This window comes from Haliotis rubra, unplaced genomic scaffold, assembly GCF_003918875.1.
Source record: "Haliotis rubra isolate DU_JTF1 unplaced genomic scaffold, ASM391887v1 Scf447, whole genome shotgun sequence".
Lineage (NCBI taxonomy): Eukaryota > Metazoa > Mollusca > Gastropoda > Lepetellida > Haliotidae > Haliotis > Haliotis rubra.
In genome coordinates, this window is record NW_025767132.1 from 312,746 (window position 1) to 332,419 (window position 19,674).

A 19,674-nucleotide genomic window follows, 5' to 3' on the forward strand; every position below is an offset into this window, starting at 1 on the left:
CCAGATAACAACAGATTAATGGACACCAAATGAATTCCAAGATAATTACAATAAATCTGTACTCCCCAGGCAGCCATAACAATGACACTTCCTTTTTGAGTTTTTAACTTCATGCTGCATAGATGGACATGCTGATAAACCAATAAAACACTGCATCCTGTATGCGGATATTGTACAAGTGTTTTATCGCATACTTAGTAATTGTTAGGATAGCAGCATTACAAATCAAGATTACCATAAATAATAGTTCCCACAAGACAATCTACAACCAGGAATTTATCAGACTGCATCTGACAGAGAAAACATGCCACTATCTTTGATGGAGAATTATGCAGGACAAATGCAAGATGATCTAGAAATGGTTATGCATTTGTCTAGTTTTTGCCCATTTATACAAAATTGATACAGAATCAATTTTCATCAATAGTAGTGTGGAGAATAGAATAGCTGTCTGATGACAATTCATCATGGTTAATATCTGTTTATTAGTTGTCAGGCAAACTGATGCAGTAAAACCTGTAGTAGAAGGAAAATAAATTCTGGAACGTAATAGGACGTTTCAAGTAAAATGACCAAATATAATAGATACAAGCACCAGGGTGCTAATGTAACAACGAACGAAGATTAAATGGTTTGAAGGTGAAAGCAAACGCTCAATTTACAACTTCCACTGCTATTACAGCCCTGTGTTTGAGAGGAAATGAGGATAGGGATGACTATAGTCCGTTCCAATGTGATTGGGGGCAGAACCTTTGAATCCATTGTCACATTTGTCAAAAGAAGAACACTATTACTATCTACAAGAAATTAAGATATTCTGGTACCATAAGGGTCAATATGGGGGTGGGGTGTGAATGTTGGTAGGGTGGTTGTAAGATAGAAGAGTTCCACTCCATGAAACAGTATATGTTTCCTCAACAAATTCATAGAGAAACTGATTCAGTTGTCCAAAACAACTCTCCTGAAGCTTTCCCACCATTTTTCACACAGAGTATCTGATATACAGTTTCTTAGATACATGTCTGCAGACTTCAGAAATCTAGGGGGAGACAACTGTAAGCTTACCTTTCATCTGGAAGAAGTTGAGGGTCTGGACGGCATGTAAAACAGGTGTGTTGTCTAACGTCAGCTCAAATTCCGGAGACACCCTCGGAGCAAGTTCCATCTCCTTGTTAAAGTTGGTGTCTGCTGCAGCTACTCGTTCAATCAGTCCATTTGATACCTGAAAACATATAGAACTTTGTTAATGGCTTAAGTATGACATTAGAGAAGGTATAAAACAGTTATAGTTAGGGACAACTATCAGAACATCACCTTGCATAAGTGCTTTTAAATGTTCTCCAAAACAGCAAGGGAAATGTTGTTATGAAGGGATTCTTTTAAAACATAGACCTCTGTCTTGTTGTATACAGTACAGTCAGTATTGGGCAGAGTAGACTGTCTGTATTGACTGTGATCAACCCAACTAAGTGATGATTGTTATATTGTGTGACATGATTAAGTGTGTGTCAGTGCTGTTCAAGCTGTCAGCAACATGTCTGACTAGTCCACCATCCCTGGACCTGTACATACACTTACAGTTTGATGTAACCTAGATGGAATATGCCACTTGGTTTTATGCAATATCACCCCAAGGACTCCCAGAAATGGCGGAAACTGAACCCTTCAACCACCAGGTTACCTCACCATCCTTTTTTATGACAAATACTGAGTGTTTTCCCCTTACATTTGCTAATAATGTACACACAACTTTTGCATTTTGATACTCCTTCCATGAAAGCAGATACTCTCACCAACAGATTGTAAACCTTTTGTAATAGTTGTTTACATAAAGAAATGTGCTTTTCCTCTTTAGGATAAAGAACAAACAAGAAAACAGTCAGAAAAATATCATTTGAACAATTCAAGATGTAATTGTGTGTAATTCTCTTTAGAATCTGTCATGGCCGGCTGATTTCTCTGCGTAAGCTATTTCAACAGTTGGGGGGATGAGGAGGAGGAGGATTCATTAGCTGCACATAATGAGACTGTATGTATTTCCTCAACAAATGCATAGACACTGATTGTATTGTCCACAGCACACAGTGTGTGAAACCACTTAACCATCAACACTTCACTTTTGTCTCATTGCAGCGAACAAAAACTGTGGGAAAAAGCATGGAGAAAAAATGTGGTTTGCAGCATTTCAGCACAAAGTATCTGCCTTTGAATCTACATTGATTGATATGAAGTGGCATAGCTGGCATGGGGTGCAAAGGGTACATGCCTTTTTCTAGACACCTTACATATCAACATGCAATGTGCAGTTTGTTCTTCTTGAGACATGGTCTCAAGAGACCCACATCCAGTCATTTACAGACATCAGGCAGCACAGGTATTGTTCCAAAGCTCATGAAGTAATTTGTGATCATATTAATCATATGTGTTACAGTGTGTGAGACACTGAATAATGGTGGATACCAACAGGTAGGACCACTAGGTCATCTCAACAAGGTTTACAAACTGTGCCACATGCATTCACACTGCATGTCTTAGGGAGGAACATTATCTTGGTATGGCTCATATTGTTTGAGTGAATGTCTACATGATGCAAGTTTTGTCTAGAATTAACAGAATATATATATATACAACAACAACTACTTGCATAACAACATCATCTGACAACTATTTACATGTACACAAGCTTTTCCCAGAACATGGAAGTAGAGCAACACTGTAATCCTCACAACTATTACATAATTCCACCCTTATTCATTATTACAAGTATAGCACTACCTCTTAACAACTACTTTCTAGTATAACACTGTCCTCCCGGCTAGTACTACAAGTATAACAATGCCATCCTAAAGGTGTGTCTTTGTCTTCTTAGCATAACACTACTTCCAGGTATAACACTGTCCTCCCGGCTAGTACTACAAGTATAACAATGCCACTAACACTTCCAGGTATAACACTGTCCTCCCGGCTAGTACTACAAGTATAACAATGCCATCCTAAAGGTGTGTCTTTGTCTTCTTAACATAACACTACTTCCAGGTATAACACTGTCCTCCCGGCTAGTACTACAAGTATAACAATGCCATCCTAAACGTGTGTCTTTGTCTTCTTAACATAACACTACTTCCAGGTATAACACTGTCCTCCCGGCTAGTACTACAAGTATAACAATGCCATCCTAAAGGTGTGTCTTTGTCTTCTTAACATAACACTACTTCCAGGTATAACACTGTCCTCCGGCTAGTTACTACAAGTATAACAATGCCATCCTAAACGTGTGTCTTTGTCTTCTTAACATAACACTACTTCCAGGTATAACACTGTCCTCCCGGATAGTACTACAAGTATAACAATGCCATCCTAAAGGTGTGTCTTTGTCTTCTTAACATAACACTACTTCCAGGTATAACACTGTCCTCCCGGCTAGTACTACAAGTATAACAATGCCATCCTAAACGTGTGTCTTTGTCTTCTTAACATAACACTACTTCCAGGTATAACACTGTCCTCCCGGCTAGTACTACAAGTATAACAATGCCATCCTAAAGGTGTGTCTTTGTCTTCTTAGCATAACACTACTTCCAGGTATAACACTGTCCTCCCGGCTAGTACTACAAGTATAACAATGCCATCCTAAAGGTGTGTCTTTGTCTTCTTAACATAACACTACTTCCAGGTATAACAGTGACTTTCAACATTTACTATTTGTATAACAATATTTGTGTGTCAGTTTACTCTAGTATTGTACTGTCCACTAAGAAAATACAAATACACATAACATTCTCATCCTATCAACTACTAGTAGTACTTTTAAAACAATAAATACTATCATAACAACATGTCCTTAAACCTACTTTTCATAAGCACGTCATCCTTGCAACTACTAAGAAGATGTTGTTCAGCAAATTTATCTTGCACTTCCACTGAGGTATGCTCCCTTCAAGGTGGTACAAGAAAGGACTTGCAATCAAATCTGACACTAGGTCCCCAGGGCACATATATTGGCTTTTTCAACTTGCTTATCTCAAGGTGAGCTTACTTTCTGTTAGGTTACCTATGCCAGTCTTACATTCCTAAAATAGATCTGACATATAATTTCTTAAATGAGAAAAACGTCTACCTGGGGAGACAAAATGGAAAATTATGTGCAGATGGACCCACTAATTGTTTGCAAATTCCAATGCAAGCAGTAACAACAGATCCTTCTGCAAGGCAGAATAACAATACAGGATCCACTTCCCCCAGAGCTGACTTTTCCACATTTAGCCTCTAATTTACAGCTAAGGATATAATGAAGAGCTCAGACTACAAGAAACAGAATGTTAATTTGGTGTATAATTTGTGTTCCATAACATTTAGCATCCTGAAATAAGACAATCATGGGGCTTGTTAACAGAGTTATGTACTTATATAACAGTCTCCAGGAACAGTTGCAAGAATGCTGTTTCAGCATAAAAGTAGTTTGGCATAATCCAAATTTAAAGTCAATGGATGGCTTTCTTCAAAATGGCATCCCCTTTAAAATGTTCAATGAAATGACATCAGAAAATATAACTGAAATGAAGTAAAGTGTGGCACATGTTGACACACTGAGACCCCATACTCATACCTTGGACCCCTCACCAAAGCATAACTGAAAGTTTTCTTTACTTGAAAATAGGTAAGACCAAGGTAAATCCTGAAAAGCCTCTAACTTTATTTATATCAACTAAAGTATTGCAATTGAAGATGGTGATGAGCATGCCATGATGTCTGTGGAAGACATAACATTGGCTGGCAACACTCTCCAGTTTCATCTTGAATACCTTGATACCGTTGTATTAAACCTTGTACTGATGTGTGGTCTGTATGTCGACAAATACGACAAAGCCTTCTCTTGTCATCACATCAACAGAAACAATAAAAACTAGAAAGAAACAGGCAAATGGGTTTTCCACCTCTGTGTTCTATTCCTCAAGCAGTGCAGACCAATCTAGCAGTAAACAGAACTGTTATGACAGTCATGCCACAACACAGCACAGCCTGATTGCAAGGCAATACCAACTTGGAAAAATTAACTCACATGTTTGAAAAACCAACTAAGAGCGAACACAATGTACAAGTTGTGCACCAAGCAACTGTTTAACTCACAACTTAAAGCCTCTCACGTGTATGTTCTGTTTTTTACTTGCATCAAGTTACATTATTGAGTGTTGTTCCATGAGAAGGTATATGCACAGGAACGTCCTGCTCACAGATGCACCTCTTTCGCAGAACATGATACCATGTCATTATACCCATCAGTCACTTACACTCACAACCCCTTCCAACTCCACCACAACTGTTTACAAACAAGCAACATTTTTCAAATGTGCATATATAGATGAACATAGTTTTCACTTATTTCAACACCAAAACTGTCTGTTTCTTATTCTCACTCTGAAGTATGTTTGCATGAAACATATTTATTGGTAATAATCTATTGTGCTTATTTTGACAATACTGCTAGAATTCTAAGGTATTTTACGAAAGAAATAGGATTGTTTGTATGTTTATTGTAATGTTAAAAATAACAACACATGCACAAGACATAAAACCACCTGCCTTTGTGAAAATAATCATTACAAAATTCTACATGTGATATGTGTGTGTGTGTGTGTGTGTATGTTGTTATTACAACACAATTTTGTGAATCAATGAAGAATTTACTGTTTCTAACACTAGTACATTTTGTGTGCATTATTTATTGCATAATGACAGTGATAGTTTCAAATTTCTTGCAATCAACAATGTTGTCATGTGTAAAGCAATACACTAAACAAAATAATAAAACTTGATCCTATGGATTTTACCTAAAGTGATGTTCACCAAAATGAATCATGATTAAAAGGAATGGCTGTTGCTAGTTGACATTATACAGCAAAACCCAGTGGGAAAAATGTACAATATATTGGTGTCCAAGAATGCACTGAAAACACTCCAGAATTAGTTCTGGCCAATCGAGCAGACAAACGCATAACGTCCATTCGACAATTTAACAGGCTGGAGATGAAAGCACCTCTCTAAGGTACAAATCTCACACATACACGTTAGATGGTGCAGAACATCGTAAAGATAAAAAGCCTCGCCACAAAAAAACACAGTGAGTGGTCAGGAAGACGCCAGATACTGTCATGCGATACCAAAGGATCAGTAAAAAGTACCAGGCGTTGAGTTAACTGCCGTTTAAATTCAACCTAAAATTATCAGTCAGATTTCCATTGATAAGCATCATCGAGACTGTTTCCATACAAGGTCATCATTGATCCTTGTAATGCAACCAACCGCGTCAAAACATGTTGATATTGTTGTACTTTACCCACTCAATTATGATATTAAAAAACCTGCTTTTTCCTGAATGCATCAAAACATTTAACTCTTTTATGGTTTAGATGACACTTTATGCTTTCCTTTCTTCAAAACCAAAATGTTGTTGAATTATAATTATATTGCAATAAATATGGAAATGTTGCCATCCATTTTGAAAGCATTAATTAAGTTCTGATGTAGCAAGAAAATATATACAATCACCAAAGCAATCAGTATGCAAGAGACACTGGGCAAGGTGACATCTTCCATGTCATGTCCATCAACACTGTGTGCGAAACTGAATAATGTATTTACTTCATAGTGAATTCAATTCAAGGCCTACGTAACATCTTTTAAGAAGAAACTATGTTTTGATTACATTACCTTTACAAGCAAGCAAAAATACAATAAAAAAATGGAAATTTTGCCCCTCATGGCAACAGCAAAATTGTGTTACCACATCATCGGAGGCATTACATTATCATCAGATGTATATATAGTTCCAGGCCATGTTGCCACAGTGTCTCTAGACACATCATGCTGGGTCGGAAGAGATTTCCCTTGCAGCATCTTACTCTATGGAATTCTTGCAAGAACAGTAAAAGCATTTAACAATTCCTTTTTTCATAACCCATTTTTTTTAAAACAAAGTTTGAAATCCCATCAGACATGTTCAAAGGCAAGGAAACACTGCACTCTTTGAAGTCCTTCTATTAAAACAGTTCTCGTGAAATGTTTGTTCCAAATTGTGTAAGCCCATGTTGAAACTCATACAAAGGCATAATTGTCAATGCTAGTAATGCTTTCCATATATCACTTGTTAAATTGTACAAAGGGGACACACAACACATTTCAGTATTTCATAATGATAATCACATTGTAAAAAGGCACTTTTTCAGAAAAGGCGACAAAGACATTTTCATGAGGTCTTATGCCATGTTCGGCAATTTGCAACCTCCACACAGTGCCTGAATGCCGTAATGAGATCAAGTGCATCCAAAGCAGGGAGACAGTGTCAGTATAACAAGGTATAGAGTCAACCCACAGATGACATCCTCACTTAATCCGTATAAGAGGGAGAGGTGTTATCTCAATGAAGACATCTTCACTCTGTCTGAACACTAAGGTATAGAGTCAACCCACAGATGACATCCTTACTTAATCCGTATAACAGGAGAGGTGTTATCTCAATGATGACATCTTCACTCTGTCTGAACACTAAGGTATAGAGTCAACCCACAGATGACATCCTTACTTAATCCGTACAACAGGGAGAGGTGTTATCTCAAAGATGACATCTTCACTCTGTGGCCATGACAAGGAGTGGTGTCATTTGACAGATAGCATCCCCACTCTGTCAGTATAACAGGAAGCAGTATCATTTCAAGCAAGGTGTGTAGTCCTACGGATGATATCCCTACCTTGTCGGTGCAGCACGGTGTCATTACCATGTCAACCTACTGGCTGGTTAAAATACAACCTTGGATCAAAATGTCTGTGGGTTGCATCTGATCAAAGGACTCAAATTTTTTTACATGACCACCAATATTGTGTCCAGGGAAAGTATGTATAAAGTGTAAAATCAACTGTGGATGACCACTCTCATTTTAGCATCCAACCTTAGATCATAAATCATTGAGCACAGGACAAATCATTTATCAATATCTTTACCCTTGTATCTATACATGGAAGCTGTCTATTTTAACTGGACTGACACTGACATTTCTATAACAACCATGCTTGGTATTCCTCCCCTCAATCACAAACGAGTTCAAAATGAGTGACACAACATTCATTATCCCTGCAAACCGATGCCTCGAACAAGGGAAGAACAAGCTGTTATTTTCATCACTTTCACAATAAAACCCAGTCTTTGAGGTTCGTATGTTTACCTTTAAATATGAGCTGACAAAATACCACATCTAGAGCTCTGCTATACAGCAACATAACTATTGCTTAGGGATAAGGTGTCTGCTGCAGCTGCTGAATGTCACAGTTGGAAATATGCTGGCTTTCATATTCATGGCAGTATATATATGTCAAACACGTAACATAGTCAAGGAGAAGGATATAATCAAAATAAATATCTGTTATATACAAGAGTCCTTACTATGTTCCACTTAGCTGTGCCCTTATAGCCTGACTATGTGACTATTGCTCCTAACATCAACCACTGGTCTGCCCTTGCCTGACCCCATTATTCACTTTCTTTCATCACATAACAGCAAATTGCTGACTGCAGGATTAGACAACAATATCTATCTCACATACATTCAGTTGTGAACCTCTGGGCTGGGTGTACTGGTATTTATTCACAGCAGAGGAACTATCCAGGTTTGAAACGTCTAGAACTGTGCTTCATATGGCCAAATATGTCTCATAAATTAAACTGACAAAATATCCTTTGCCACAGCTGCAAGTGATGGATGAGCAGACCATGACATCCGCTCAGTTTAGTCAATTCAGCGTAAGATATGCTGACTTTAATTCAGTCAATACTTGTCTCATTTTCATGTTTTATTCCTCCAACTATATTTATGAATAAACTGCAACAAAGCAACAAACATTTAAAAAGATATGAGACTGATACAACTGATACCCTGACACATTAACAACTTTCAGGATCTACGAGCTGATACAGATATGTAATGAGGTATGTATCATTCTTAGGTTATGTTTATTTTTGAAACCTTAATTCACAGAAATGCTGAATGCAACAAGCTGGTATCTCGGAGGCCACGATATAATCGATTCCATCTTTCACAAATTACTTGAGTGCAGTGGCCATGAACAAAATGATTCATTTTACCACATGTATGTTTACACGATGAAAACACAGATTTGAATTTTGTTAGTAAACACTGTCATAAGAAATTATAATAAACGACAGATGATGCAGAGGCTGTGCTGAGGTGTATGTGTGTGGTATAATTTATCCACCTTCAAAGCTGGAGAGTGTGCCTCCACATTCAACTCCTACATTCATATCATTGACTTCACAAGAACCAAAACTATCCATCATAAATTTCCAAACATTTACGCTTTTTTCCAGCCAATTAGCAGAGCTTGAAAGACAAGGTTGGGACACACCACACATCCTTTTTATAATTCCCCTCAAAGTATGACAAGTCAACCAACTTAACCAGCAATTTCTTTCAATTTATGTACATTTTGTGATAAACTCCACACGGTATGAGTTTGCAATAAGGGTCTATTTTCAACATGGATACTTGCTGCAGTAATGAAATGATAGCAAGCTAGAAGAACCAGTGCAGCTACACCAGATTATTCCCTCGTGCCACCTGACAAATTTGGCAAATACAGAAATGGATTTCTTTTAATGGTAGGGAACCGGCCTTTTCATGTTGGGACAACAAATTTGCTGGTTACTTCATTGTGGAATTAGGTCAAGAGTTTCGGCAGGTCTAGATTTGGTAATCTATTTTGCCAGCAACAGAATTTCAATGTTTTGTAATAATACAGTTAGCGGCCTTTGAAGATTGTGAATGAAAAGCACCCTCATGGACCCCTTGTAGCTTGTTTGATCCCACACCCTGTTGACCAGGATTGAGTGCAAGTCATGTAATACGTTTTACAAACATGTCAATGTCTGAAGCATTTGTGAAAACATTTAAACACAAAAACATGCCAAGAAATTTATAAATGTTACCTGAAAAAAGAGTTTTCTTAACATTGATAAGAATTTATGTACAATCAAAAGCATGATCCTTCTCTGATATCAGATTATGATTACATTTTAAAAGGTTTTCTTACAGCAGAAAACATATTACAGAAATAAATAACACAAGGTTAATCAAGTTGTGACATTCAACCGTCTGGTTAGAGTACTCAACCAAAATTCAACAGTTTCATGCCTGAAGATTCAAGGAATGTCACAGCCGGGAAAAAGAAGAAACTGCACTCACAATTCTAACCACTGACAGATTAAAACCTATCCAGGTGAATACTTTATCCATTAGCCTACACTTCTACCCTTGGATAAAGCAAATACCAAACTTGATGAAATGATGAGAAATGATGGAATGAGCTAGTGAGTGAGTCTGTCACTTTAGAGTATTACAGTTATATCACTGCATATCAGCTCAATGTGGTGGAAAACACCCATTTAGTGCAGGCCTAAACATTTATGTAAGGTTCATACACCATTAGCCTGACAATTTTTCATGTCTTTTCCAGGGATTATGCCAGTTTTCTGTTGAAACAAATTCTATCAATATAAAAACAAACAGCAAACATTGGTAGATGTTAACTCTAACATTAAAATGCATAGGTACAACCACAGTATCAGTATCTATTATGAATACCAAGTGTATATACGTCTGTAATACCTGAGGATTATAAGATCAATATACCAACAATATTTAGTCTGGCTTATCTCAAGATATCCATGTTTACATATCTATTTCCTGTGCTGACAACATAACACAGACTTTCAACATCCTCTTAAGTGTATTTACAAGCAGTTCTATATGGTTCTGTAAAAGATCTAAGTTCTTCTATCAAATTAGTTCTTGTATCTGTCATTGATTCAAATTACATACTGTACACAGCTATCAATCATTTGTGCAATGTACAGGATACGTTTCATATTTTGGCAGAACAACTTCTGCTAAATGAAAGGACTACATGTCATCACTACATCAAACAGATACTCTCAATTTATTCATGGGCTAAATAATGACAGTCATCTGCCATGAATAGACTATTTGAGCTTAAAGCAGTTTAAAACATACAGCTGACATTCAACGTTGATTTGTTCATGGTGCGAATTCCTAACCCTAAGATCTCTATGAATGAGGAGAAAGTTGTTATGACTTTGAATATATAACTGACAACATCTTATCTGTTTTCATAACATTGTACTGGGTAAACTCCAATGATCCAAATATTTAAACCCATTTCTGATATCAAAGCAAAATGGTGAGTATCTTGACAAATAGATGAAAGTAGGTGAAAATCTGAATGGCAAATTGTTATTGCAGATATCAGTAGTTGGTGTGTTTGTATTCCAAATATTTGGCATCCAGTTTGATAGCAGATAGTATTAGTTCCAGGCCATGGGCTACTGTTCATGCATGGTGCAAATACTAGGGTCCTCACTATGTAAAACACAGGAGTTAAGCATATGGTGGGATCCTTGGAAGGAAAGCTGCTAGGAGAAAATAAGGAAGACAAATTCATTCAAGATAAGGCACTTGAACTGGGAGTCTGTAAAAAATGTAATGGTTTAGAAACTCTGACTGAAATATAGAGCAAAATCACTTTTTTTCCCGCATTACTTGGCCACTGGAATCCTAAAAGTGATTTCCCTGTGTAAGGGATCTCATTAAAGTTGGGATCACAAACAGAAGGTGGTGGACGTGGCAACAAAATAAATTGCCCAAATACTCAAATTGCCCAGGAATAACTGTGGGAAAAATTCAGATTTTTAAAATCGAAACAGAAGTGGAAAAAAAAAGTATCACTGAATCACAAGGTAATGAAATACGGAGAAAACTGCTGTACTGGAAAAAAAATGACTTTCATCTTTTACCAAAGAGAAAAGCTCTTGATTAAATATGTGGAAATATCAACAGGTAAGAAAAGCAGCTGTTCCTCTGAGAAGGCACCATTTAAGATAGTGACTATGTTACAACACTGCTACAGGTGTCCCTGGAACCAAGCCCAAGATACTTTCATCCCTTATCTTAAATTCCTCCAAACCTTTAGTGTCACTGTGGATAGCCAAGCCTATTCGTCTGTTACTCTCAATCTTTGTTAATGAAAATAATTTTATCAGCTACACAAGAACTTGGCTGAAACCAAAGGCCTCTGGGGTAAAAAGACTTTCTATTTTGAACCAATTTAATCGCCTGCATCTCCAAATAAAATTATTGTCTTATAGATAAAACCACTTTAACTTGAATTTCTCCTCTTACCCAAAACCATGAAACTCAATATGATAGTGGAGTATTACCTAAAGCACAATTGATATAATACCGCTAAGTGGTTTTTGTTAGGTAATTTAACATACAAATTGACTAGGGCTTTCCCATAAAGAATTTGACATTGAATGACTAAAGATTCCAGGAGTTGTATCCTTCCTAAGCAGGCTAAGATCAATATTGTTACAAGATAAAATGATGTGGTACGGATGAGCTCTTGGAAGTTGAATCAGCTTTCATCAGCTTTCTTCAACAAGGAAATGCTTCTTTACCAGAATTTCCTTTTAGCATCGTCAGATTCATATATGATACAAATGTGTACTTGAGATGACAAGCATGCCAGGGTTGTGATTTTTACATGATTGTTAAGATATGCCTAAACAATATGATTTAATTCAACATATCACAAAGATTATTGACTCTTGATGTACAACATCTCCATCCATTGTCACAACATGAGAGTGTTCATACATCTGGTGAAAACAAGGTGGTTAAATAGCAAAGGTTATTCATTGATTAATGATAGACACTGACAATTTGTTCAGTTAAATGTGTGATTTACCATGCTAGGTGTTAAAAGCTGAATGTGCTTGTACACCACAAGACCAGACGTAGTAGTGTACACAAATGCCCAGCTCTTCATATCATGTGTATTAAATCCTTATTTACATGATTTCATATGTTAAGACATTTAAATGAAATGTCACATGTCACAAGCGATGTCACATCAAACACTATAATGTCTGTACGGACAAGAGAACAGAATCTTGTGGGGTTTGTTTATACCAGGCACACACTGACCAATCAGCTCAATTCTGGAAAAAGTAACAATGAAACACTCCTAGATATTTCATTGTCTACCAGATTCAAACTTGAAAAATGTTTGTGACTGTGTCTACTCCAGGGCAGCTCAGTTTTCTACCCCCACAAACCAAAACCAGGTTACACACTACTCATTACTTGAAAAGGTGGGACTGAAAGTACATCGTTCAACCCTCTGGAACATAAAATGTTCAACTCTTTAACAATTTCAATCAAATTTAGATGAAACCTTCTAATTCTTAACTTTAAACTGTTTATCAGGGTCAACTACGACATGACAAGCAAGAGATGTCACATCAAACACTAATAAAGTCAGATGAATTAATGCTACATTTAGAGAATTGCGAAACGACCAAGACCAATATCTCGGAAAATGAGTGAGGTTTCATTATGCTTATTGGAATATTGTGACAACATCATGATAGAGACAATAAGACTTGGCTTCTATTCTGGTAATATAAGAAGTCTTTAACATTACCACCAATTCCTCTTATCCACTAGGCTACCTTATAAACTCTGATAAACAAATTCGATAATTGTAGAAATAAAAAATCGGAATCATTGTGTGGATTTACATACTTATTCTGCAAGCCTCCCTAAATATTTGCAGCAATGATTTATGAAATGTTAAAAACACAACTTTTTGAGAAATGAAATTTACCATGATCACTGTCCTTGGACTGATCAACATTTGATAAACTCTAACACCTACAAACTATTAATCAAACAGAGCTGATAGTAGTATCATTGTACATACATTCCTATCTTCTGATTTTATTAATAAAAGATTAAGAGGCAGCCATTCTCAAGGAGATACACCCCAAAACATTGAGATGAAGTAGGCAAGTTGATATGAAAGACTTTCATTATTTTTGTGAAGGAGGGCAAATTGGCCCATTGGAATACTGATACTTTCTCCTTGAGATCAGGCATTTCAAGGTAAATAGACACAAGATCACTCCAAAGTTTGTTGTCATATTCATTCTGCCTCCTATAAATAGAGCAATCTATATCCAGATTGTGATTACAGACTGTGGATGTACACGTCACAGACACATTTTATGTCAGTCATGATGATTAGCTTAATATGACTCTACAGTCAACAGAATAATCATTTCACAAGATCTAGGCTCTGAGATTTCTATAGATGGAATGCATCTCAAATAGCAATTAATCAGTTCTCTATATACAGATTTAGTGGTAGCAGTTAATTACCATATCAAGTATCTACTAGTAGAAACAAACAGTACTAATTGCTTGAAAAGATGTTATTCTTGTACAAACCCCACAGTTGTAACAGATTCTGTAAGGGTCACAGGGCCAGTAGCAGAGTTGCACCCCTTGCTTTTGGATTTGAAACACAAGTTTTCCTTGGTTATAATATTTGATTTGATAGTACCATACTTTTCATTGAATTGATATTCAACAACCCATGCTTGTCATAAGAGAGTAATGCCACTGAGTGGTCAGGTCTGCTGTCATGGTTGATGCATGTCATCATATCCCAACTGTACAGATAGCTGCCCTTGATGTGAATGACTCGATTGACTGGTTAAGACTCTACTATTTACAGACCACCATCATATGGCTGGACAACTACTGAATACAGTAACATTTGTTACAAAACATTGCTCACATTGCACATTGCAAGCTGCTCACCCTACAAATTTTTGTTCATGTGAATTGTGATGTTTGTTGTAACAAACTGTTTTAACACCCCAAGTTCATGCTTCATTTATAGATCAAGTATTGAAAACATTACAGCTTTCTTCTCTTTATTTATGTCTAAGAAAGCCATGTCAGATTCTCATGTTCCATCAGGTCTTCTTCTAGAACAGTTGTCTAAACATCAAACAAATTTTAGAACACCTCAGAAAAACATTCATTGGACACAGCATATCAAAGATGAAACCAAATTGTATGGACTGAAAAAAATACAACAAAAAGGTGACTAGGTGACTATTTATGCTTTGCCAGTAATAATTGAGTGTGCCCTAAATCATTCCTTCCAACTGTGGTAGGGCCTGTGTGCCCTAAATCATTCCTTCCAACTGTGGTAGGGCCTGTGCAATCGTAATAACAACCCTCACTACAAAAATAAACTTTCTCTACATCGTTTACATGGAGAAACAATTGATTTTAAAAGTTGTATTAAAGAAAAATACAATTTGCACATTTGGCGTGTGTGTCACATGCAGAATCAGCCTGTTCTAAAGCGTTGTGAAATGGCCAGCCCAAACATGCACGCTTGTAAGCAATTCACATAATTTCAAGTCACATAAAAAGCCTGCAAGTAATTAAGAGGACGCCCAAAGCTCATACATAAGAAGGATACATTATAAATTGCTCCTAGACTGAAGAACAATTTTCTTCATTAAACAGTTGATGTGATAAGGCTTACAGTACAAGGGATGTTCGATGAGGTACCATGGGTGGCATCCCCTAAACAACCTGGCCCATGGTAACCCCTGGAACAGATTCTCCAACACTGCTGCCAGACTTAATTGCTTACTTTCTTTCAACTGACTTTTTATTCCACTTTGTTACGATATAGAAAACAGATTCAAACAAATGCCTATTTAGAGTAGAGATATTCATTCCAGACCTGACTTAGTCAAACATTTGGAATCGGCCACAGAAACAGAGATTTGTCATACAATACCAATACCCAATCAAGTTTTTAAGACTAAGGTGCTTGTGATGATATTTTCTTGAATTAAATTCATATTCATACAAGTTCAGTCAAACCTCATGTCAAACTACAGGGGGCATGGAAATTCATTTGAGTGATCAGGGATTAAAGACAACCAACAAAGTGGATTTCTGAAACATTATGTTATGAGAGGTTTTTCCATGTAATCTTTTCTTGGTTTCATACTATGTATAATAGATATCAATAGACTTGAATAAAAGATTCACTAACACCCTCTCAATTTGTACAATTTGTACAATTTGATTCATTAGGAGAAATGTATTCTTAATTTGGATACTTGAAACTCCCAAACAAGTTCAAGACATTCCCGGGAATATCCAGTTTGGCAGATGATCACAGAAATGGAAGGAACCTACAGGTACTGGAAGGTGAGTTCAAGACAAAAATGAATTCACCACCTTCAAGTTTGACATTGAAGTGCAACTGTATACAGAAATCTGCATCAGCCAGATGAATGCTCTCTATGTGGAGATATATCCTACCTCTCCTTACCAATGAACCTTTTTGAACTTTTACATAACTTACCGGAGTAATAAAGAAATTCAAAGCCCTTGTTTGTTGTATTTTACTTTTATTTAAAAAAACTGAAATATACAGAATCAAATCCATTAATAATATCTTAAATTCTAATTAGTAATTGTATTCTTAATTAACCTTTTCTTCAATCATTAAAAAAACCAACCCAATATTTAACCAACAAAACACATACAGCACGATTTACATTGTATTTACTCTTCTTCTATTATTGTGATCTTGCTGTGTTCATTTGATGGTGCAAGTGTCCAACCAACAAATCACAAAGAACATCAAATTACTGGTATTTATAAGCATGGAAAACAAACTGAAAATATTCTGCAGTGGATTTCATTTCTGAAATGAAGACAATGGATCATAGTGCCAGCCTCTGTTTCACAGGATGATCATGGCGCTGAGGTTATTATAATTCTCATACTTTAACATAGACATGTATGTGCATTGGTAGCAGTAAAACAGCAATGTAGAATGGGGGCCCTGATCTTTATTACTTAATGTACCCACACACCTCTTTTCACATCAACCAAAAACATGTACTCATGAAATCGCACAACCACATAACAATTTTAACATGTTAAGTGTGCAACATATTCAAATTCAACAACTAACAATACCAAGTCAGCAAGCTATTTTCTTACCCTACAGTGTCAATTGTACTGGAATTCTACCATTGTTGATGTATGAAGGTTAGAGTTGAAACAAAGTTAAGCAAGAGTAGACAATCTAGAGCAGACAATTACCAGAAAGGTCAGTTTAGACGTAAATATCCATGATTATTCCCTGACTGTCTTTGATCCTGACAGTATGTATCCTCTGAGCTATTGACATCAAATTGATTGATAATACATACAAGAGTTCAAAGTTTCATTTTGTAGCTGAATTTGCAATGAAATAGAATCTAGCTGCATGTGCAACCTGCACCTAAATGTCTATGTTAACGAAATAGTAAGAATAATATAAAACATATAGTAACAGGTTCACAGGAACAGATATTGAGCTCATTATTTCCTTACGGAAATGTAGTCAAAATGGATTGGATCGATTTTAGACCTATTGACCTTATCAAATGTATAAATTTGATATAGCATACAATGTAGAATAAAAGACTTCTACAATATATCAATGTCATCATAATGAACATACTGTGTTGTTGGGTAAGTCATGATATTGGATGTAATGGAAATATCAGCCCAGGAAAGGGGCAAATGTGAACTGACTGCTTCTAGGCCAATGAAAACAGGAAAAGAGTCTATTAAATAAGTCATTTCTACTTAGTCAGATGTACAATAATATATGTTATGAAAGATGATGGCATCCCATGTACCTTGGTATTGTAAGACTACTGAAAGCTGATGAACAATAAAGATGACTAAAGTAGAAAAGAATGCCATCACCATGTAGTTGTATCAACCATAATCAAAATGAGTTATAAATGAACAAACAGAAGTCAATGTACACAAGTGATTCATGGAACTAAACTTCCTGCCACTCAACTATTTCTCAGTTTACATCTTCAAAGTGCATACTTGAGTTGAATGAACAAGTCTTCTTGAGTTCAAAGTGCAATATAGATATCAATCCCATCTTGTGCTTCAAACTGCTTTTCCTAACTTCACAGATATTCTGTACCTCTAAATATTTAGACAAGCCACATGCATCAGTCACCATGGAGGTTAATTAACTCAAATGATTACAGCCAATTGGCTTTGGCTCGCACCTTTGGTCAAAAGGGTGAAGTGGTCACTTGTGTTGTTTACTCAACTGACCGATGCCTTCTTGCTCATTGGTCAACATGGAAACTGATGAAGCATGGTTGAGATGCTATCTTCCTGACCATCTATAACTATCTACATCAATGTACTCATGTCAGACATGTGTAGATTAAGTGCTTCTTCAAAATAAAATTATTTATTTATTTGGGTAACTGTCTGGAAAAAAATGCTTATGTACTAAGGCTGAATTGCATGCTGTTCTTCTTTAAATTACCTATCCTTAAAGGTTCAAAGCCAGAGTTTATATGTGTGGTCCCTGTTTGTATGTGTTAGAAGAGGGAGGATGCTCGCTGCCTGGCTACAGACAGTTCAAAGGAAGTGATGGAGACAAGCTCTTCTGAACGTCCATACTATGGAATAGAACATTTTTTTGGGTCCTCGATGCTGTTTATTCATACTGAGTTTCACAGACATGAGAGCCTGTCAAAATACCCTGTAGAAGATGAACAGTCAATGTAGATTGTAGACCTGAAAAACTGACAGATCGCTTGTATCATCTTGCCACAATTTCTCAAAATATGCTGAAGTTTTCAAGATAAACATTACATTCCCCAACTAATTATACAACTCTTACACACTACTGATAAACTATAAGACATGTTATATATAGAGCAGTTAATTTTATACTCTTTTTCACATTCAAGGTTTATGTTTGAATGGGTTAAGCCATGGTTGTCTGGTCTGAAAGGGAGATGTAGATATGGCTGTTGTTTTATTTGTGCCAGTCAGTCATACTCCAGCTATATCATGGCTGCCTTTAAATTACCGAGCCAAGTCCAGAAACCAGTGGTTGATATCATGATCTACATGCTACAACAGTGTGTGTGTGTGTTTGTGTGTGTGTGTGTGTGTGTGTGTGTGTGTGTGTGTGTGTGTGTGTGTGTGTCTTTCTCTTTCCGTGTGTGTGCCCACCTCCCCTACATGGGTACAATGTGCGAAGTGCTCCCCGCCACGATATTGCTGGAATATTGCTAAAAGTGGCATAAAACACACTCACTACAACATTGGGTACAATGATCCACACACAGCCGAGTCATAGAGCCTGATAATCTGAACCCCATTTAAGTTGGCTCTACAACCATCATTTGGTACACTGAGATCTATGTTATTTGTGCATGCCCTACATCATCAGAGATGAAAATTGAGAACAGGCAATGATGGATTGGAAGGAGATGAAGTACTTCAGAAGTGAGGGTAAGAAACAAGGTATACATTTGAAAAGATTTGGAAGGATGAAGATGAAAAGGGAGAAGCTTGTTCTGGAAAGGGAGCACATGGATTAGTATGTGAGCAAATCATGTTCAAAGCCAGAATATTACATCATCATAATGCCGGTCTGTGAACAAGTCAAGCTGGACCACAGACCCAACAAATCACAATATCAGCCAGCTTGGCTCGGAATCTAATCATGGTTGGGATTTAATAGAGTATGAGAGCAAGTGAAGAAAGAATGTTTTGAGAAGGGGTAACTGGCAGCACTGACAGGAGAGAAGACAGGCTTGACATGGATATCAACTTCCTTGATTATTTCAGGACAATGTTTCAACACAGATACTATACTAGT

The 19,674-nt window shown here is 36.7% G+C and overlaps 1 protein-coding gene across 2 annotated transcripts in view; it reads right to left on the minus strand.

Annotated features, from left to right (window-relative positions):
- LOC124289707 (E3 ubiquitin-protein ligase TRIM9-like) overlaps positions 1 to 19,674 on the minus strand; it is a 189,592-nt gene that overhangs the window by 70,087 nt on the left and 99,831 nt on the right. For both annotated transcript variants that reach the window (XM_046726335.1, XM_046726334.1), the window contains exon 4: positions 1,066 to 1,222. In XM_046726335.1, coding sequence (XP_046582291.1) covers positions 1,066 to 1,222 — 157 coding nt within the window. The remainder of the gene's footprint in view (positions 1 to 1,065; positions 1,223 to 19,674) is intronic.